The 22,067-nt window shown below is 51.0% G+C and overlaps 1 protein-coding gene and 1 non-coding gene across 3 annotated transcripts in view; one reads left to right on the top strand and one right to left on the bottom strand.

Moving 5' to 3' along the window:
- Nucleotides 1–1,715: 1,715 nt before the first annotated feature.
- Nucleotides 1,716–22,067, top strand: part of SEC14L5 (SEC14 like lipid binding 5) — a 39,967-nt gene continuing 19,615 nt past the window's right edge. For both annotated transcript variants that reach the window (XM_027527436.1, XM_027527437.1), the window contains exons 1-6: nucleotides 1,716–1,987; nucleotides 2,625–2,737; nucleotides 17,371–17,520; nucleotides 18,011–18,142; nucleotides 19,114–19,242; nucleotides 20,085–20,277. In XM_027527436.1, the coding sequence (XP_027383237.1) occupies nucleotides 2,675–2,737; nucleotides 17,371–17,520; nucleotides 18,011–18,142; nucleotides 19,114–19,242; nucleotides 20,085–20,277 (667 nt within the window). In that variant the 5' untranslated portion in view covers nucleotides 1,716–1,987; nucleotides 2,625–2,674. The remainder of the gene's footprint in view (nucleotides 1,988–2,624; nucleotides 2,738–17,370; nucleotides 17,521–18,010; nucleotides 18,143–19,113; nucleotides 19,243–20,084; nucleotides 20,278–22,067) is intronic.
- Nucleotides 14,508–14,579, bottom strand: TRNAC-GCA. Its single transcript has one exon. It is a non-coding gene; the product is annotated as a tRNA-Cys (tRNA).

Below are 22,067 nucleotides of genomic sequence, written 5' to 3'. Positions count from 1 at the left end.
GCGTCCTACTCTTCGCGACCCCATGGAAGACTCACTAGGATTCCTCGTTCTTCACCATTGACCACAGCTTGCTCAAACTCATGCCCATCGAGTCGGTGATGCCATCCAACCATCTCATCCTCTGTCGTCCCCTTCTCTTCCTCCCTTCAATGCTTCCCAGCATCAGAGTCTTTTCTAATTAGTCGGCTCTTTGCATCAGGTGGTGAATGTACTGGAGCTTCAGCTTCACCTTCCTTGAAAACCCTAATCAAGAAAACGCACTGGGCACCAGTGTGCCAGGTCCCCAGTAAGATCCGGTGGACGCTGGGCACATGAGTAAGATAGATAAGGTCTCTGCCCTTGTGGAGCTCATAATCTCCTGGGTCAGAGCTACAAAGAGATTAAAATGAATAAGTAAATAAGATGATTACAGAGTGTGACACAAGCTAGGAAGGAAGCTAGGGGCTGATTATCACAAAGGGCAACAATGCATTTGCTAAATAGAGCGCTGTCTCCCAGTACACCCTCTCCCTGCCTAGGACTCTGGGTCACGCAGGAGCAGGGGAGCCTGTCCGATTCCCTCTTGCAAATGGATAAAGTCACACAGTGCTGGCACATAGTAGGTGCCCAGTACATGGCAAATGAATGAATACACGGATGACAGCTGTCTAGAGCCAGCCTCTTGGCTCCTCCAAGCCAAACAGAGAGGGAGAGGAAGGGGGGAGCTATGGAAGGGATGCTGGGTCTCCTGGATACTGCAAAGGCCAGAAGGGTTTGTGTGTGAGCCAAAATGAGAATGAATGATGGGCGAAACTTCACTCTACCAGTCCATCGTGTATTAAATTGCACCCTCACTCTGCTGGCTTCTTGAATCCCTTCCCTAGTTATTTTTTTTCACATTGGCATTTCCCCGCATCACACACAGTATTGTATTTGTCTTATTTATTTAATGTCTCTCTCCCTCTCAGGTGGCAGTAGCAGTAAAGAACCTGCCTGCCAATGCAGGAGACATAAGAGACGCGGGTTCGACCCCTGGGTCAGAAAGATCCCTTGAAGGAGGAAAAACAGCAACCCACTCCAGTATTCTTGCCTGGAGAATCCCATGGACAGAGGAGCCTGGTGGGCTACAGTGCAGGGAGTGCAGAGTTGGACACGACTGAAGCGACTTAGCACGCATACGCACACACTCCCTCACTGAGAGGTAAATTCCACGAGGGCAAGGACTTTTTACCTGTTTTGTTCACTGAGAACTCTCCAGCGCCTGGCAAGTCCTGACACTCAGCAGGCGCTCTGTAAAGCGGGCAAAGTGAACGAAAGATCCCCGGCGGGGTCAGGAGGGCTCTGGGGTGTGGCCAGTGGAGGGACTGGACTCAGAGCCCAGGAGGAGGGGGTTGCCCGTTAGGGAACTGGCCAAACGTGAACTGAACTGGGGCAAGCCGGGCTGGGAGGGGCAAGGGTTAGACTTGGGGCGCGAGACTGGGGTTAGAGCCTTGGGGCGGGGTCTCCCTGGGGCCGAGCCACCCCCGAGGCTGGGTGCTTTAGGGGCGGGACCCGGTGGAGGCGGGCCCTGCATGAGGCGTGGCCAGTATGGAGGCAGGGCCGAGGTGGAGGCGCGGTTAAAGAAGGCTGTGTAAAATGAAGGGCGGAGCTAAGATGGGGTGGAGTCAGTTTGGGGCGGGGCCTGTCCGGAGGTAAATCTGGGCGGGGCCGGGGCAGAGTCGGGGGGGTGGGGAGGGGGTGGAGCCAGGCCAGGCAGGGATCTTCGCTGTCCTGGGTCCTGGAGCGCTCCCGCCCAGCAGGCCCCTCCCAGAACAACCCGGAGGGTGCAGGGTGTACAAGACCCGACAGCCCGGGATCAGCCATCGCTGGCTCGGACTTCAGGGTCTGGCGATCGCGGTTTCGCCCCGCCCTAGGGGCTGCGCTCTGAGCCAGGCGGCGGCGGAGGACTCCGGTGGGCTCAGTTTGGCTCAGCCCCGGGTCTGCGTCACCGGAGACTCCGAGGGCGAGGGTGAGTTGGGCTTTTGGGGGGCTTGGGTGTGCATGCGTGCGTGCGTTTGGGTTTGTGTGTGTGCATGTGTGTGAACGTCTGTGCGCATCTAGGGAACTGTGCGTGTGGAGGTGGGTGTGTGTGCAAAGTTGAGTTCGTGTGCAAGGGCTCTCTAGTGTGGGAAGGGAGTCCTGCATGTGTGTGCTTGTGTGGTAGAGACAGTGCGTGAGAAATCTGGTGAAGACTGTGTATGTATGTTAGGGGATTTTGGAGGAAAATGGGAGCGCAAGTGCAATGATTCTTGTGGGGTGCATGGGCGAATGAATCGTGGGCATGTTTCCAGCTGGGTGGCTTTATGGGAGTTTACTGGGGCCCCAGCATGACGGGACGAGAAGGGAGGAAAGTTTGGGGGATACTGATTGCTCCTGAGGATCGAGTGTGGTCTGGGGCATTGGTAAATGGGCAGGGCAAGTGTTGGGGGTCTGGCTGGAAGTAACTTGGGGCTCACATTGGCCCCCTTGCTTTGAGAGCTGGGGAGATGTGTGTGTGGGGGGGGGTCCAGAGGGGTGGTGGGCATGCCCCTGGCCAGGGGGAGCTGAGGCCGGGGCTCCGGCTTCAGCTGGAGGGAGCTGCTCCCTCACCAGTCGCCCTCACCCAGGCTCAGTGCCCACTCCTGCCTGGCCGGCTCCTGCCTGGTCCTTCGAGAACATGGTGCAGAAGTACCAGTCTCCCATCCGAGTCTACAAGCACCCATTTGAGCTGGTCATGGTGGTGAGTGACCCCTGATCCCGGGGCCCCTTGTGTGACAGTTGGAGGGCCCCAAGAGGTCAGCCATGATGGGGAGGAGAAGGAAACCCTCAAACCCCTAGATCAGAAGGAATTAATGAGCTACTCCACTGACCGGATGGGTCCAGTTTCTAACCAGGACCCCTCTGCCATCCTATCTTTTGCCCCAACTTCTAGGACCCTTGCGCACTGAGCAAGACATAAGGTCTTTATTTTCCTTGTTGAAGCTCTTCTGTTATCTCAGTCTCCTTTGACACGAAAGAGGGTATCAGGGCAAGCTGCTGCTGTCACTTTGTGTACTGATAATAATAATAATAATGGTACGTATACAATGAAGATGATGACAGCAGCCATTTGTTGAGGATTTGCTAAGTCTTTACAGACGTTGTTTGGTTTCATTCCCAATAGCTCTTATTATTCTCATTTTGCTGCATTAAACTGACGCTCGGACAAGGATGGTCTTAGATTCGGCAGTGGGAAGAGGTGGAGCTGGGCTGGGATCCATATGGGGGGGACTCCAGAGCCTTGAGTTTAACCACAGCACCCTCCGTGTCCCCCTCTGCTCTCACACCCCCTGCCCTCCCCTTCCAGGAAGCTGAGACCAGGGGGAGAGGGGGCACATGTGGGCAGGAAGGGCCTGGGAGCAGTTGTTTATTGGGATTCAGAAGAGCTATGTGACGTAGACTTGGCTCCCGCGCCCTCGGCCTCCTGGATCAGAGGTCTGAGTCCCCGGGGCAGGTGCTGGGGTCGGGCCGCTGTGGGTTTCCTTCTTGATGTGGTCACTCTGTCTCTCGGAGCTTCCCTACTCCATGGAACAGGGGCGATGCTCTGGGGCTGTGATGAAACAGTGCCTGGTGCCTCTGGCTCAGTGCCTGGCACACAGTAGGTGCTCACTAAATGCAGCCATCCCTGTTATTACACCGCATGGTGTTATCAGTGACAGTGTAAGAAACACCAGAATCCACCCCCATCCTCCTCATCCCACTCTTGGTTGCTCAATCCCAGCCTTCAATCCAATGGCTTTCATTGTTGGATAGAAGGCTCTGTGTGTGTCCTTCCCACATCTCTGCTGTGAATCTACCTACATATATGTTTATAGTCACATAAAAGATTAAGAAGCACCATTGGAGTAATCATGCTGTGCTGTGCTGTGCGGATGATGCCAGGCCAGGGAAGTAGCAGGGGCAAGCCTGGGGTTTCATCGACAAGCTGGGTGACCTTGGGCAAGTTACTCAACCTCTCTGAACCTACACCTTCCGTGTCTAAATTGAGGACTCCTATTGCTATTGTAGTCACTAAGTTGTGTCCGACTTTCCTGTAATCCTATGGACTAACCTGCCAGGCTCTCTGTCTGTGGGATTTTCCAAGCAAGAACACTGAAGTGGGCTGCCATTGCCTTCTTCAGGGGATTTTCTTGACCCAAGGATGGAATCTGCATCTGCTGCATTGGCAGGCAGATTCCTTATCACTGAGCCACCCTTAGTATGTTTCAGTTCAGTTCAGTTCAGTTCAGTCACTCAGTCATGTCCAACTCTTTGCAACCCCATGAATTGCAGCACGCCAGGCCTCCCTGTCCATCACCAACTCCTGGAGTTCACTCAAGCTCATGTCCATCAAGTCGGTGATGCCATCCAGCTATCTCATCCTCTGTCATCCCCTTCTTCTCCTGCCCCCAATCCCTCCCAGCATCAGAGTCTTTTCCAATGAGTCAACTCTTTGCATGAGGTGGCCAAAGTACTGGAGTTTCAGCTTTAGCATCAGTCCTTCCAATGAACACCCAGGACTGATCTCCCTCAGAATGGACTGGTTGGATTTCCTTGCAGTCCAAGGGACTCTCAAGAGTCTTCTCCAACACCACAGTTCAAAAGCATCAATTCTTCGGCGCTTAGCTTTCTTCACAGTCCAACTCTCACATCCATACATGACTACTGGAAAAACCATAGCCTTGACTAGACAGACCTTTGTTGGCAAAGTAATGTCTCTGCTTTTCAATATGGTATCTAGGTTGGTCATAACTTTCCTTCCAAGGAGTAAGCGTCTTTTAATTTAATGGCTGCAGTCACCATCTGCAGTGATTTTGGAGCCCAGAAAAATAAAGTCAGCCACTGTTTCCACTGTTTCCCCATCTATTTGCCATGAAGTGATGGGACAGGATGCCATGATCTTTGTTTTCTGAATGTTGAGCTTTAAATCAACTTTTTCACTCTCACTGTCATCAAGAGGCTTTTGAGTTCCTCTTCACTTTCTGCCATAAGGGTGGTGTCATCTGCATATCTGAGGTTATTGATATTTCTCCCGGCAATCTTGATTCCAGCTTGTGCTTCTTCCAGCCCAGTGTTTCTCATGATGTACTCTGCATATAAGTTAAATAAGCAGGGTGACAATATACAGCTTTGACATACTCCTTTTCCTATTTGGAACCAGTCTGTTGTTCCATGTCCAGTTCTAACTATTGCTTTCTGACCTGCATATAGGTTTCTCAAGAGGCCGGTCAGGTGGTCTGGTATTCCCATCTCTTTCAGAATTTTCCACAGTTTATTGTGATCCACACAGTCAAAGGCTTTGGCATAGTCAATAAAGCAGAAATAGATGTTTTTCTGGAACTCTCTTGCCTTTTTGATGATCCAGCGGATGTTAGCAATTTGATCTTTGGTTCCTCTGCCTTTTCTAAAACCAGCTTGAACATCTGGAAGTTCACAGTTCACGTATTGTTGAAGCCTGGCTTGGAGAATTTTGAGCATTACTTTACTAGCATGTGAGATGAGTGCAATTGTGCGGTAGTTTGAGCATTCTTTGGCATTGCCTTTCTTTGGGATTGGAATGAAAACTGACCTTTTCCAGTCCTGTGGCCACTGCTGAGTTTTCCAAATATTCTCAAAAAAAAAATTGCAATCATTGCATTTTAAAATAAAAATGTCCCCTAAGGTAGCACTTAAGAATGTATTAATAGGATTATTAGAGGACTTCTCTGGTGGTCCAGTGGTTAAGACTCGGTGCTCCTAAGACAGGGGGCCTGGGTTTGATCCCCAGTTGGGGAACTATATCCTGCATGCCACAACTAAGATCCCGGCAACGAAGATCCTACGTGCCACAACTAAAACCCAGTACAGCCAAAAAAAAAAAAAGACTAGTGGAATACATGAAGCATATTTCATCAGCTTTGAGTTCCACACGTGCAGGCTGAAGGGCTCAGTTTACTCCTATAGCTGTTAATAATCTTTAGGTGCTGATGGATAAATACTTGTGGGTACAACAGGAAATAGACATTTTCAGATATGTATTACCTGTATTGTGCCAGTTTGTCATTTGTATTTTTTCAAATACTGTGTTACCTTATCTCCATACAGTCCTTGTTCGGCAAAATGGCCCCAAACTACCCCAATGTCAGACAAAGCCACTTTGCCAACTGTTTTCAAAACATCATTGTCCCCAAAATAGCTGCATAACTCAACATAACTTGCTTGCTGTGTGGGCACAAAAGGGGTTTTCTGCACTTAATGTTGGTCTTTGTTTCTCAGCTAAACACTTGCCCTCAGTTTGGGTCAGATGCCGAGGAAGTTTCGGATGAACTCGGCTATTTTGACCACATCCGAGTGACCAGACGAGCTGGCCTTTTGGTTTTTCTGTTTAACAAAACTGACTTGAGAATCAAAACGTCCCTTTGCAGAAATTCCACCATACCACTGAAACTGTGTTCGTGGAATTGGTTATAAAATAATACTAAGGTAACCTTTCTAGACCCAGCATTATTTTTTTTTAGTTATTTTTCTCTTCCACTTCAAAACTGTAACTAATTCAATGAATGGGTGTCATTCCTTGACATGAATTCTGTTTCTGAAGCATGGAATTCCAGGGACCTTTGCTGTTTCCTTTCTTGATAGCCTTCTGTATTATTGGGTTCAGAACAATGAGCTTGTATTCTCTCAGTAAGTAGAGGAAAACAGTTAAGACAATGGAGGCAGCTGATATCCAAGGCTGGCAGAATCCCTGGTCCCTTTGAATGTGGGGTCCCTGGAGGTGGGGCAGGGTCTTTGTGGAGACCTTGGTATGGACAGAAAGACTGTGGTTTGGACGGCGGATTCTGGTTACCTGCTCTCTGAAGGTCACTTTCTGGTCAGCCTACAGCCCGTAGTGAATGATTTCCAGCTCCTCTGGGCTCTTCTCCTGAATGGGTGGAGGTTACGAGTCAGATTCTCCAGGCTGGCCCCTGGCTCTGGGTTCTGACCTGTGAAATGGAAGTAATGAAGTCCCCGCTCCTCAGAGGGGCTTCCCAGTGGCACTAGTGGTGAAGAGCCCACCTGCCAGTGCAGGAGACATGAGAGACCCCGGTTCAATCCCTGGGTGGGGAAAGCCTCCTGGAGGAGGGCCCGGCAACCCATCCCAGTATTCTTGACCTGGAACATCCCATGGACAGAGGAGCCTGGCGGGCTGCAGTCCACAGGGCTGCCCAGAGTCGGACACAACTGAGGCGACCTAGCACGCATGCGTGCACGACCCCATAGCCTGGGCACATGGTCAGACATTCCAGGTTCTGACTCTGATGTTCAGTAAACATCTGTGCGCCCGTGGCTGAGGTGGCTTCAGAAGTGACCTGCATGCGTCTTGTGTGTCCACTGCCCCGGGGTCCCTGTGGGGTTCAAAGCACTGTGGCTTCAGGTCATCTCAGATTCTGCAAACCTTAAGAAGGAAGATGGCATGGAGTAGAATTTCCTGGACAATAGGCTGGCTGATCCTGAGGAGGAAGGGTTATAGAGGTGAGAGGCAGCAATTGTGTTAAAATATTTAAAGACCTGGATTTTTGTATTGATAAACAGCTTGTAATTTAGCAAATGGGTTATTAATAAGGAGTAGCTATTGAAGGTAGATCCTTGCAGCCCAGGTCAACGAGAGTTGCAGTTGGAATCATTGTTAGGGATGTAGTTTTAATAAAGCAGCAGGGGCCTTATTTAAATGTGTTTAAATTAGTTCCCTGGAGCCTGTCATCTGATCCCGTTGCTAACAGATTAAGGGAAGCAACATTTTCCACCCTGGATTGCTTCCAGGGCCCTGACCGGCTCCTACTGGGGCTGGGAGACCGGAGCTGATCCACTGCAAAGTCATCTTCTGATTTCAGGGGGTCCTGAGATCAGCTTTTGGCCCCCATTCATTCGTGAATGCATGCGTTAATGCACACATGAATACATTCCACAGATATTTATTGAGTTTGCACAGTATGCCAAGCATCGTACCAGGTGCCAGGGCTATAGAGCAGTGTCATTCTTAGCACTTTTTCTGAAATGCATCGTTATTCTGTTAATTTGCTCGCCTTCTTGTTTACACGGAATTTGCTTGTTTGTTTACATGAGTCTTTTTCATTAGGCTTCAGAAAGACAGAGACCTTGTCTGTCTTGTTCTCATTGTCTTGACTTGGTTCTCCTGACATGATCCCTTCCTGCCCTCACAGAGCTTGCAGTGTGTGTGTGTGTGTGTGTGTGTATGAGAGAGAGTCATTCCAGGCAATACCATGTAGCAAGATTTGTAGCTGGGAAAGAAAGAATAGGGCATTGCAGGAACACACAGGGGCTTTCCTGGTGTAAAGAATCCACCTGCAATGCAGGAGACGTGGGTTCTATCCCTGGGTCAGGAAGATCCCCTGGGGGAGGACATGGCAACCCAGTCCAGTATTCTTGCCTGGAGAATTCTGTGGACAGAGGAGCCTGGAGGGCTACGGTCCAGAGGGTTGCAAAGAGTGGGACACGACTGACGTGACTAAGCACACATGCATGTGGGAACACAGAGAAGGGCCCATTGGTCAGCAGCCAGAGGCCTTTTAAGTCAGCCACACTTTGCAGTGAGGGGTGGAGAGAGGCAGCCTGCCTGCCTGTCTGTGCCAAGGCTCCTGGGGCAGAACTTGTCTCTCTGAAGAAATGAATGCAGCTTAGTTGGGCCTCTGTGAGCCCACAGGGCTCAGTTTGTTCCTTCAAGGATGTTGGGAGATTTGGGAAGGTGTGGAAAGTGGGTTGGAGGAGGGGTTTTCATCCAGGAGGTGAGAGAGCGGGCTGGGGGGTTGGTAGGGGATGGGGCAGGAAGGAGAAGTGACCAAGGCCAGGTGCATTCTTGAAACACTTGGAAAATCTAAAACAGTGTTTCCCTCCCATCACCATCCTAAAAGTGAAAGTGAAAGTGAAAGTTAAATTGCTCAGTTGTGTCCGACTCTTTGCAACCCCATGGACAGTAGCCGACCAGGTTTCTCTGTCCATGGGATTTTCCAGGCAAGAGTACTGGAGTGGGCTGATGTTTCCTTCTCCAGGGGATCTTCCCAATCCAGGGATCGAACCTGGGTTTCCTGCATTGCAGACAGACGCTTTACCATCCTGACCTAGTGCTAAATGTCAAGACCCCCTGGGCTGGCCTCGCTACCACCCTGTCTTTCCCGGATCCACCAGGGGCACCAGCTGATCCTGGAAGTCAGTGGGCAGGGAGCATGGGGAGCGTGTTCAGAGCAGGAGAGTCCCTGCCCCAATGCGACCTGTGAGTGGGTGAGAAGCTGCAGCAGGCTTGTGAGCAGTGCCCGGGGCAGGGCAGCTGGGCTGTGCGCTCCCCCAGGGCAGGAGAGGCCAGGCAAGAGGAGGCCCCACCCTTAGAGGAAGGGACAGAAGCAGGAAGGAATAGCCACCAGGCCCTGCTAACGGTGCCTCACGCCGCAGCTTCAGGACTGGGAACCTGGGACAGACGGACCAAACTGCTCCCCCGCACCTTGTTGGGTGCTGATGCACTGGCCAATAGCTGTGGATGCACCGCTGTTGTGAACACAGCGGGGGAGCCACTCAGGCTTCCTCCCCTCCCTCCACCCCTCCCTCCCTCCTTCCTTCCTTCCCTCCTCCAGCAAATATTGGCTGTTTGTCTACAGTGTCCCAGGTGTGGTACGTACGAGGCCACTGGGAAATCCAGTGGGGAGGGAAGCAACCTAGAGACAGAGATGCTGACTACAGACAAATAAACACAGACCTGAAACCCTATTGCAAATCCCAATCTGCTGGGGCTAGAAACCATCCATCAGATGGCTTACTTTTCCTAAAAATTGTGGTAAAATATACATTACACAAAATTGATCATTTTTAGGGGTACAGTTCAGTGGCATTAAGTGCAGTTACATTGTTCTGCATGCATCGCCAACATCCACGGCCACAGCTTTTTCATCCTCCCAAACTGGAACTCTGTTCTCATTAGATGCTATCTCCCCATTTTCCCCTCCCCCAGTCCCTGCAAACACAGTTCTACTTTCTGTCTCCATGAATCTGATGACTCTAGGAATCTCACGTAAGTGCAATCATCTAGCGTGTGTTCTTTTGTGACTGGCGTCTTTCACTGAGCATTGTTTTCAAGCTGCATCCACGTCTTAGCCTGTGTCAGCATGTTGTTCTTTTTAACGGCTGCATAATACTCCCCTACGGGACTGTGGCTGGACCGTGGTTTGTTTCATCATTCATTCCTCAGCAGACATTTGGGTTGTTTCCACTTTCTGGCTTTTGTGAATAATGTTGTTGTGAACAAGGTTGTACAAATATCAAGTCAGGTCTCTGTTGGTTTACTGGTGCTCATTTAAGAAAAATGTGTTTGGCACTCTGCTACATGCCTTACATATCATGGCTCCCTTTAGTCTCCTCAGCAACTCTCACAAAGTTGATATCACTGTCATTATCATCATCATCCTCTTTTTTTTTCTGAAGAAACTGATTCTTAGGTTAAGTTGAAGTCACCCTGCTGGCAGGGAGCATGGGCAGCCTCTAAACCCAGGGCTTTGTCCCCACCACTTCACCACATCCCACTCTTGCCCCCTGCAGGGTCCTTCTGACCCTTTGTCTCCATCATTTTGTCTCCTGAGCTGACCTCAACCGGAATAGCAGCAGGTTGCTCAGCTACAGGGCCATCTGGACACAGCTGTTTCTATATATTGTATTCAGCAATCATTTCAAAAGACTCTAGGATGATCCCATGCCTGCTTCCCTTCATCAGCTGAGATGACCCTGCTGCCATTGAGTGTCTGATGGCTCCTTCAGCAACTCTGCCAAGAGCTGGGAGTCCCACACAATGGAATATTATGCAGCTGTGAAAAGGAATAAAGCACAGACACAGGCTACAACATGGATGAACCTCGAGAACCTGATGCTCAGTGAAAGAAGCCGGATACAAAATATCATGTATTTTATGATTCTGTTCACGTGAAATGTCCAGAAAACGCAAATCCAAAGAGACAGGAAGTAGATTTAGGGGACTTCCCTGGTGGTCCGGTGGTTAGGACTTTGCCTTCCAGTGCAGGTGGGTGAGGGTCCATCCCAGATGGAGGAGATGAGATCCCACCTGCCTCATGGCCAAAAAACCAAAATGTGAAACAGGAGCAATATTGTGACAAATTCAGAAAATGAAACGGTCTACATAAAAAATTATCTTAAAAAAAAGTGGATTAGTGGTTTCCTGGGCAGGGAGTGACTGTGATGGGTGTAGGGTTTCTTGTTTTAATTAATGAACCTAGTTTTCAGTGGTGCGGGGTCTTTGTTGCTGTGCACAGGCTCTCTCTAGTTGCAGCGAGCGGAGGCTACTCGTGGTGGTGACTTCTCTTGTTACGGAGCACAGGCTATCGGAGCACATGGGCACAGTAGTGTGGTGCACAGGCTTGGTTGCTCCACGGCATGCGAAATCTTCCCTGGCCAGGGATCAAACCCACGTCCCGTGCACTGGCAGGCAGACTTCTATCCACTGGAAGTGGTCCAGGTGTGGGGTTTCTTTCACGGGTGATGAAATGTTCTTGTATTAGACAGTGGTGATGTTTGCACAACTTTGTGAATGTTCTCATAAAATCCATTGAACTGTACACTTTAAAGGGAGCATTTTATGGTATGAGTGTCATGGTATGGTATGAGTATTAAATGAGTATGGTGCATTTATGGTATGGTATCACAATTCTTAAAAAGTAGGGGGGCACTGAGAGGATTGATACCTTGGTCCTGGGGTCTCCCAGGCTTGCAGGGGAAGCTGGGGGTGGACGAGGAAGTCCCCTGAGGACTTTGTGCGATGGTCACGTGCTCAGTGTGTGGGTCCAGCCTGCACAGGAAAGGAAAGGTGAGGTATGGGACTAAAATACGTGGCTGCAGTTTGCATCTTCTTCCCCTACTCTGGAAGGTTTGGGGTAAGCAGCGTTCCAGCTTCCTTTGAATTTTCATGAGGAAGAGCAGGAAGGAAGGAGGGATGGGAGGAGGAAGCAGCTTGTCAAGTGATTAGCAGAAATAGTTTCTCTGTATTTTACAGACTCTCACTCTTTTTTAAAATTTAAATTTATTGAACAAATTCTTCTGTAGAATGAACCATGCGCCAGGCCCTGTTCTCAACAGTTTACCAAACCGGTTCCTTTATTCCCCTGTCCACTCAGGGAGCTATAACACTTTTCTCATTCTCCTTGTAACAAATGAAGGGAGGTAGGAACGGAGAGCATGTAGGCTTGTTCAAGGTCACAGAGCTGCTCAGGAGCAGAGTGGAGCTTCGGACCCAAGCCCGGAGTCCATGCCCTTCCTGGCTAAGTAACCCTGTCATTCACTCACTCATTGTGTGATGTCTGCTGAGTGTCGACTGCGTGCTAGTCATTGTGACGAGCATTAGGGATTCAGGGCCGATGACTTTTTCCTTCAGCGGCTGTGAGACAGGAAAGAAGGAAAATGGTACAACCAAGCACTCACTGGGCAGTTTCACGACACTCCCCTTAATAGATGAGCCTCAGAAAGAAATGGGACTTTTCTGGTGGCTTAGGTGGTAAACAATCTGTCTGCAATGCAGGAGACCTGGGTTCGATCCCTGGGTAGGGAAGATCCTCTGGAGTAGGAAATGACTACCCACTCCAGTACTCTTGCCTGGAGAATCCCTTGGACAGAGGGACCTGGCGGGCCATAGTCCATGGGATCAGAGAGTCGGGCACTACGGAAGGACTGAGCACACAGGGAGAGACAGGAAATGCCATGCTCAAGGGTTACCCAGCCCTGGGACTTCGCTGGTGGTTCAGTGGTTAAGAATCTGCCTTCCAATGCAGGGGAAGCTGGTTTGATCCATGGTTGGGGAACTAAGATCCCTCATGTCCTGGGGAAATTAAGCCCACCTGCTGAAACTAAGACCTGATGCAGTCATACATGTATATACTAAGTTTACCCAGCCCAGAGATGGATGAGTCCAGCTAGGAATCCAAGCTCCCATGTCCACGTGCTTAGTGTGTTGATGTAGATTTCAGCAGGATGGGCAGCCCGTGGGAGAGCTTCATTGGCAGTGTCCATTGGCCTCTGCCTGCCCCAGCTTCTGTCCCTGTCCTGGTGGGTTCTGGGCCTTGGACCAGCTTCCTTTCTGAGTGGCCAGGTGTGATGTCCCTCTCCAGCCACTTGGCAGAAGAGCTGAAATCGAATGCTTCTGTTGCCCTGTGTCCCTCTGGCGGCCACCCCATGCATTCATCTGGCAGGGAGAAGCTCAGGCCTCACTGGTGGGGACAGCGGTCAGCGTCTGAGGCTCTCGGCAAGGATAAAACTAGCTGTGTGAACTGGTCTCCACACAGGGATGGTCCTGTAAGACCCTGCGAACTGCCAAAGGCAGAGGTCCAGCAGGACTCAGGATTCCCAAACCACTGATATTTGTGACGTAGCCAACATCCTCTGAGAGGCAGGACCAGGCATTCAGGACTGGGGTCTGGGTCAGTGGGGCCTGCACTCTAGCCCCTCCACTTACCGGTCCTGTGATGTCAGAGTTGGGTCACTCTGCCTTCTCGAGCCTCAACTTGCTCATCTGTAAAATGGGGGGATACTGGTCTCCATCCCAACAGGATCTCGTGAGGACACAGTGGTGCAGTCAGCCCTCCGTAACTGTCACCATAACAGTGGTGTCCAACGCCAGTCTTCACAACCCCAGGGGATCTGCGGCTGACAGCCTCAGACTCTGGGGAACTGGCACTGGGATAGACTCCTTATTTCAGGGTCCTCTGCCTTCCCTAGGTTCTGGGGTCCCCCCAGTGCGTGGGGGTGGCACCATTGTTGAAACAGAAGTGCCTTCCCCCTCACAGTCAAGGGGAGTTGTGGCTAAGGGCATGTGTCCTGCTTGGATCAGCCCCTGTGTTATCTGGGGGCTCCAGACAGGGCTCTTCCAACTAGAGGTCTGTTAAGACAGGAAGTCAGTGACGCTTGGCCGGCCCGTGTGCACTGAGCTCACAGACTGTCGTTCCTCTCCCTGGTCCCCTTCCTTGGAGCTGTTTGGGCCATCGGCAAGTTTGCAACTCCTGGGCTGTTTCCCAACTGCTAAGCAAGAGGTTCCTGAGGGAGTAGGGGCTGGGCCAGCCGAGGATTCAAATCCAGGTTTACCATTTTGCACTGTGTGACCTTGGGTAAGTTACTTAGCCTCTCTGGGCTCCAGTTTCCTCATTTGTCAAACGAGGATGCCATTTAGAGGATTAAATGGAAGAAAGCACACAGCTGGAAGAGCAGAGCTGAGGCTCACTGTGAGCCTGAGAGGCGATCTAATGACATCCTTACCACCAGCCCATTTTACAGATGAGGAGACAGAGGCTCAGAGAGGGCAAATCACTTGCCCAACATCACCCAATGAGAAGGTAAAGAAGTGAAAGAAAGTGAAGTCGCTCAGTCGTGTCTGACTCTTTGAGATCCCATGGACTGTACCTACCAGGCTTCTCCATCCATGGAATTTTCCAGGCAAGAGTACTGGAGTGGGTTGCCATTCCCTTCTCCAGGGGATCTTCCCGACCCAGGGATCGAACCTGGGTCTTCTGCATTGCAGGCAGACGCTTTACCATCTGAGCCACCAGTGAAGCAGAAACCCAAACTGAGCCCGACCAGTTCTGACACATGCACTCCTTTCCCTCCATATAATTAAAAAAACAAAAGAGTCAGCACCCCTCTGCCCATCACAGAGGTGGGGCCGAGCCCAGTTCCTCTAGCACCCCCTGCTCAGAAGGGCCTGCGGGGGAGTTGTTTTCGGTTCTTGAAAACCTGTGCTATACCATTTGAGTCCTGTTGCCTGGAGAATAAAAATCCTGGGTGCCTACTATGTGCCAGGCTCTGCATGAGATACTCAATCTGGTCTGTGCCCAGTTTCCAGGTGATGAAACTGGCTTAGAGAAAAGACGGACCTGCCTCTCCTCTGGGAGAGGGTGGAGCTGGGCTTCAAACCAGGTGCTGGACCCCATGCCGAGTTCTACTTAAAGCAGCACTTTGCTTAGTGGAGAAATGCCTTCCTTTTTTGTTGCTGGTTAATTTTATTCTTTATTTATTTTTGGCCGCGCTGGGTCTTTGTTGCTGTGCGTGGGCTTTCTCCAGTTGTGGCAAGTGAGGGATACTCTCTAGTCGTGGCTTCTCTTGTGGAGCACAGGCTTTAGGCGCGGGCTCAGTAGTTGTGGTGCATGGGGCTTAGTTCCCCCACTGCCTGTGGGATCGCCCCGGACCAGGGATTGAACCCCCGTTCCCTGTATTGCAAGGCAGATTCTTTACCACTGGACCAGCAGGGAAGTCCAGAATGCCTTCCTCTGAGAGAGAGTTCAAGGTGGCCTGAGATGTGTAGCGGGGAGACCATTCTCAGGGGGCCTCCCTATCAGCCCTCTGAGTCCAGACCCCAGGAACCCCACTGTGCATTCTTCCCCGAGGAGAATTAGTCTGACCCTGGTGTGTTTGCACAAAGCAACCGGCCTCTACACATGGAGGCAGCCCTGACCTCCTGACCGTGGTGGAGGATGCGCTAGGCTGGCCTCGTGGGACCTTGAGTGACTCCAAGCGTTACTTCCCTGCCCCTCCCCCGCCTCTGCCCTTCTGAGCGGGGTGGTGCCCCCTCCCCGTAGGGACGGGGAGGAGGTGTGTGTCCTCAGATGCCGGCACTATTTTTGGAGCTCACACCTATTTTTGGAGCTCACTTTGATCCTGATTCCGTGACATGTGACTGTGACAGGCTCTTGGAGCAAACCCTGCTTGAATACTGTCAGCCACCGATGCTGGCATGCCCCCACCCCCCACACCCGCCCCTGATTCCCGCTTTGGCTCTGACCCTGGCATTTCGGGGAACTGGCCTCTCATCCTCCAATCTGGAGACTCTTTATTTCTTTCACTTGCCTAACCGCCCTGGTTAGAACCCCCAGGAGAGGGCTACATGTGGGCATCCAAAGTAGGCATCCCTGCCTAGTTCCTGATCTTAGGGGAAGTTCAGTTCAGTCGCTCAGTTGTGTCCGACTCTTTGTGACCCCATGCACTGCAGCACACCAGGCCTCTCTGTCCATCACCAACTCCTGGAGCTTGCTCAAACTCATGTCCATTGAGTCAGTGATGCCATCCAACCATCTCATCCTCTGTCGTCCCCTTCTCCTCCCGCCTTCAATCTTTCCCAGCATCAGGGTCTTTTCAAATGAGTCAGTTCTTTGCATCAGGTGGCCAAAGTATTGGAGTTTCAGCTTCAGCATCAGTCCTTCCAATGAATATTCAGGACTGATTTCCTTTAGGATGGACTGGTTGGATCTCCTTGCTGTCCAAGGGACTCTCAAGAGTCTTCTCCAACAGCACAGTTCAAACTGATCTTCAGGGAAAGTGTCAGTCTTTTCCCACTGAGCGTGCTGCTAGCTGGGGTTCTTGTATGTGCCCTTTATCAGGCTGGGCAAGTTCCCTTCTATTCCTACTTTGTTGAGTCTTGTTTGTTTTTTGAATCGTGAAGGAGTGTTGGTTTTGTCATCTTTTTGTTTCCCCCGCCAAAACATGCCTTCTTTAATGCCCCAAACTAGCCCACTTCGGAGGTCAAAAACGAAAATGTATGTCAACTGGAAAAAAACAATACCTGCAACCTAAAAGCTGAGGGTTAGGTTTTATTCTGTGGGAATGTTAGGACTGGAGTCCCAGGGATAGCATCTCAGATGACAGGGAGAGAGCTGACTCCCAGGAGGCAGGGGAGGAGCCAGGCTATATACAAGTGTGCAGCAAGGGGCAGGTAATCTGAATATTAAACTATTACTCTTAATTTAAGAAAAGCTAAATCTCTCACATGGAGAAATTTAGCGATATTCTATGTATAGGAAGATAGAAGAGTCCGGGCTTGCTGAAATAATTTCTTTCATATGCATCTAGCTATCTGGGACCAATCCTGCTCTCTTTATTGTTCACATACAAATTCCTTGATCCCTTGTTTACGGTAAGAGATGGCCAGTGTGGAGGAAGGTCTCCTCTCCTCTCCCCAGCTGCTCAATGGGGAGGAAGTACTCAATGTCTTCCAGACAGCTGGCTTTGTTTCACCTGGGCTCAGATATTTGCATTTGGAAAAGGCTTGTTTCCCCCGTAGAGCTGTAGGACAGAAAATATTTCATTTCACACATAGAGTCAAAATGTGATTTGCCAAGTCAGCGCTCAGGCACGCTTGTGTCCCTGCTCCGGAACAGAGGTTAAGACCACGGTTGCGGTAATACGGTCAGTGGTCACCGCTCTTTCCCCAGGGGAGACGCCCTTCTCCTCTCTGGATGACGAGTCCTGGAACTGAGACAAGGGCCCAGCCAGGTTTGGGGGGAGGGAGGAGGTGTTCTGGCCGCCCCCGCCCCCCTTGGCACTCACCTGGCCCCCGCCCCTCCGCCCCAGGCCTACGAGAAGCGCTTCCCCACCTGCCCGCAGATCCCAGTCTTCCTGGGCAGCGAGGTCCTGCGCGAGTCCCGCAGCGCCGACGGCGCGGTGCACGTGGTGGAGCGGAGCTGCCGGCTGCGCGTGGAGGCCCCGCGGCTGCTGCGCAAGGTGGGCGCGGAGGGGGTCCCTGGAGAACCGGGGACCTCGCGGAGGAGGGGCCCGCACCGGGGTGGGGCGTGGCGGGCGGGGACCTGGGGGCGGGGTTCAGGCGTGGGGACACGCGTGTGTCGGTGCTTGGAGAGGGTTCTGGACTGGGGGCCTCCCGGATCCAGGGGAGAGGAGGGCCGGGGGGCTGGGCTGAGACTGGATATTGTCCAGAGAACTAGGGCCAACAGGGAGTCCCAGGGTCCCGGAGGTGGGGGAAAGGGGTTGGAGTCAGGGCTCCGGGCTCCGGCGGGTGGGCTGGCGTCGGGCAGGGGACCAAAGGTCCACAAGTCCGGGGATCCCCGAATTCAGAGATCCAGGGATCCGGACTGGGCTGGTGGTCAGGGCGGGACCCCGGGGTTTCCCGGGTCTGGGGGTGACAGTCCTCGGGACTCGCGCCCCGAGCCCCCACCTCACGTCTAGCCTGCACACCCCTGCTGTCTCTTTCCTGCAGATCGCAGGCGTGGAGCACGTGGTCTTCGTGCAAAGAAACGTCTTGAACTGGAAGGAGAGGACGCTCTTCATTGAAGCGCACAACGAGACCTTCGCCAGCCGCGTGGTGGTCAAGGAGAACTGCAGCTACAGGGTGAGCCAGGGGCTGGCTGCAGGGATTGGATCCCCCACGCACCGGGCTGGGCCCTGAGGTCGGTGAAGTCCTGACGGCTCCGGCCCTCCCAGGGAGATATCAGAGAGGATGCAGGAGCTCCTGACACCTGCAGTTCACAGACACAGCTGAAATAAATACATACATTGTTAATATGTGGGGCTTCCCTGGTGGCTCAGATAGTAAAGAATCTGCCTGCAATGCGGGAGACCCAGGTTCCATCCCTGGGTGGGAAAGATCCCCTGGAGAAGGGAATGGCTTACCCATTCCAGCATTCTTGGAGAATTCCATGGACTAGTCCATGGGGTCACAGAGTCGGCATGTTTGAGTGACTAACACTTTCACAACAAATACATTTTAAAATATAGTATTTATGCATACTTTATGATATATTAAATATTAATTTAAATATATCACATATGTATACTTTGTTAAAAGTTTATTTTATTTTTAGTTGTGCTGGGTCTTTGTCACTGCACGTGAGTTTTCGCTAGTTGCGGCTAGCAGGGGTCGCTCTCTAGTGTCCAGGCTTCTCCCTGCAGTGGCTTCTCTTGTTAAAGGGCATAAGCTCTAGGGTCCATGGGCTCAGTAGTCGTGGTGCACAGGCTTCATTGCCCAATGGTGAGTAAAATCCTCCTGGACCAGGGATCGAACCCGTGTCCCCTGCATTGGCAGGTGGATTCCCAGCCACTGGACCACCAGGAAGCCCATCATTGTGTATGTATAATTTTTAAGGGACTGGAACTTTGGACTCACTTTCTTGGTCCTTCCTGAAAAGGCCGTCTTCTCTGAGGTTTAGACCTTGCGTTGTTCTCTGGACAGAGCCCCCTGGTACTGCTGTGACATGCTGCCCACTGTGTGCTCTGCCCGGGTCCAGGTCACCAAGAGAGCCCCCCGAGAGGGCATGTCATCCCCCACACTGAGACTGTTGCCGCCCCTGCCTGGCTTTTCAGGTCCACCCTGAGAATGAAGACTGGACGTGCTTTGAGCAGTCTGCCTCACTCGACATCCGGTCCTTCTTTGGCTTTGAAAGTGCCTTGGAGAAGATCGCCATGAGGCAGTACACGGCCAATGTCAAGAGGGTAAAAAGCGGGTTCCTTCGGTCATGGGGAGGAAGGTGCACAGACCTTGAAGCCTGCAGACTCTGATCTGCAACCCCGAGACCCTTAACCTTCCTCAACCTCAGTCTCCTCATATGTACAATGGGTATTCTAATCAAGTCATATCATGTGAGATGATGCATGGAAAGCATCTGGTCCAGGATGGGGACTTTGTTGCGGTGCTTGGTTTAAAGATCTCAGACCATCACTGAGTAGAGACTTGTTAGCGGTGAAACAGGTGAACTTCATTTTAATTAAGTTATGTTTCTATCCATGTTTTTAATATAAAATTTGTTCAATTGCTAAGTCGTGTCCAACTTATTGTAACCCCATGGACTGCAATACACCAGGCTTCTCTGTCTTCCACTATCTCCTGGAGTTTGCTCATATTCATGAATCAGTGATGCTATCTAACCATCACATCCTCTGCCACCCCCTTCTCCTCCTGCCCTCAGTCTATCTCAGCATCAAGTCTTTTCCAGTGAGTTGGCTCTTAGCATCAGGTAGCCAAAGAAACATTTATATTATTTTATAATATTTTATTACAATATTTTATAATATATTTATAAATATATAATATTTAACATATACTTTAAAATATAAAATATACAAATACTTGTGAGCTATTTCACTTTCTTTGTTTGGGTTTAAGTCTTTGAAATCAGTGTGTATTTAGCGCACCCAGCACTTCTCCACTTGGATCTGCTGATTCCAACTGCCCTGTAGCCACGTGTTGGGCTGGGTAGGAGCCAGTGACGGGTGACTCCCGTGATGGCTGACTCCCTGGCCGGCCTCTGCAGTACCGATATGTCTCTGGCTTCCAGGGAAAGGAGGTGATCGAGCATTACCTGAATGAGCTCATCTCCCAGGGCACCTCTCACATTCCCCGGTGGACACCTGCCCTCGCCCGAGAAGAGGACGCCCCCTCCCAGGCCGGGCAGAGGGAACCCGACTCACTGGAGGTCTGTGGGCCCAGCAATGCCCAGGACCTGGCTCCCGAGTCAGTCAGTACTGATGGTAGGTCTCAGGCAGCGGCCAGGTCTGCCCTGGGGGGGCACAGTGGGCCTGCTTATTCCTGGGAGGGGCTGGGTGGGGAGGGTGGCCAGGGGTCCTCCTTGGGTCAGGCTAAGCTTCCTCCCTCCCTCAACTGCTGTACCCTCTCTCTGCTCCAGCCCAAGAGCCAGGACTGGCTCGTTCCTCCATCAGGAATGGGCTGATCCTCCCTTTCCTCAGGTTTTATTAGCATTCTAAATTAAATGAGGAATGCATGATTGTGGTAGAGAAGAATTCAAACTGCTCAGATGTGAAGTAGGAAGTAAGACTCCTTTCCTCTCTGTGGAAAGTTTTCCTGAAGCTATCTAGGCACATATACATACATAATACACACACACACACACACACACACACACGCGCGCGCACACACACTTTTTAGACTCATACACACGTGGAACTTACATTGATCAAATGAGAGCATATATACATTCCATTTGATAATTTGCTTTTTTAAAAAATTTACTAATGTTGCTGGAACTTTTTCTATCAGTGCATGTATCTTGGTATTTGCAGTATTTTGTGGCGTGGTTGCACCATAATTTGTTAACAAACATTGTTTATTATTTTAATTAGTTTATTTAGCTAGTCTTGTATTGATGGGCATGTAGATTGTTTCCATTCCTTTTTATTTTAAAATTTTGTTTTTATTTGCACACCACCCCCCGCCCCCGACCACACCCTGGAAACGGGCAGCATGTATTCCCGACCAGGGATTGAACCCATGCATGAAGTCTTTTTATTTGATTTATTTGTTTTGGCTGTGCTGGGTCTTCGTCGCTGCCTGGGCTTTTCTCTAGTTGTAGCAAGTGGGGGCTACTCTCTGGCTGCGGTGCACGGGCTTCTCACTGCAGTGGCTTCTCTCGTTGTGGAGCACAGGCTCCAGAGAGCAGGCTCAGTAGTTGTGGCCTATGGACTCAGTTGCTTCGAGACATGTGGGATCTGTCCAGCCTGGGGATCGAACCTGTATCTTCTGCATCAGCAGGCGACTCTTTCTTTTTTTTTTTTAATTAATTAATTTTAATTGGAGGCTAATTACTTCACAATATTGTAGTGATTTTTGCCATTCATTGACGTGAATCAGCCATGGGTGTACATGTGTTCCCCATCCTGAACCCCTCTCCCACATCCCTCCCCATCCCATCCCTCAGGGTCGTCCCAGCCCTGAGCACCCTGTCTCATGTATCAAACCTGGACTGGAGATCTATTTCCCATCAGTTCAGTTCAGTTCAGTTCAGTCGCTCAGTCATGTCCGACTGCTTGCGACCCCATGAATCGCAGCACGCCAGGCCTCCCTGTCCATCACCAACTCCTGGAGTTCACTCAAGCTCACGTCCATCAAGTTGGTGATGCCATCCAGCCATCTCATCCTCTGTCGTCCTCTTCTCCTCCTGCCCCCAATCCCTCCCAGCATCAGAGTCTTTTCCAATGAGTCAGCTCTTCGCATGAGGTGGCCAAAGTACTGGAGTTTCAGCTTTAGCATCATTCCTTCCAAAGAAATCCCAGGGCTGATCTTCAGAATGGACTGGTTGGATCTCCTTGCAGTCCAAGGGACTCTCAAGAGTCTTCTCCAACACCACAGTTCAAAAGCATCAGTTCTTCGGCGCTCAGCCTTCTTCACAGTCCAACTCTCACATCCATACATGACCACAGGAAAAACCATACCCTTGACTAGACAAATCTTTGTTGGCAAAGTAATGTCTCTGCTTTTAAATATGCTATCTAGGTTGGTCATAACTTTCCTTCCAAGGAGTAAG

Source organism: Bos indicus x Bos taurus, chromosome 25 (genome assembly GCF_003369695.1).
Source record: "Bos indicus x Bos taurus breed Angus x Brahman F1 hybrid chromosome 25, Bos_hybrid_MaternalHap_v2.0, whole genome shotgun sequence".
NCBI classification, from domain to species: domain Eukaryota; kingdom Metazoa; phylum Chordata; class Mammalia; order Artiodactyla; family Bovidae; genus Bos; species Bos indicus x Bos taurus.
This window is presented reverse-complemented; position numbering and strand designations above follow the sequence as displayed.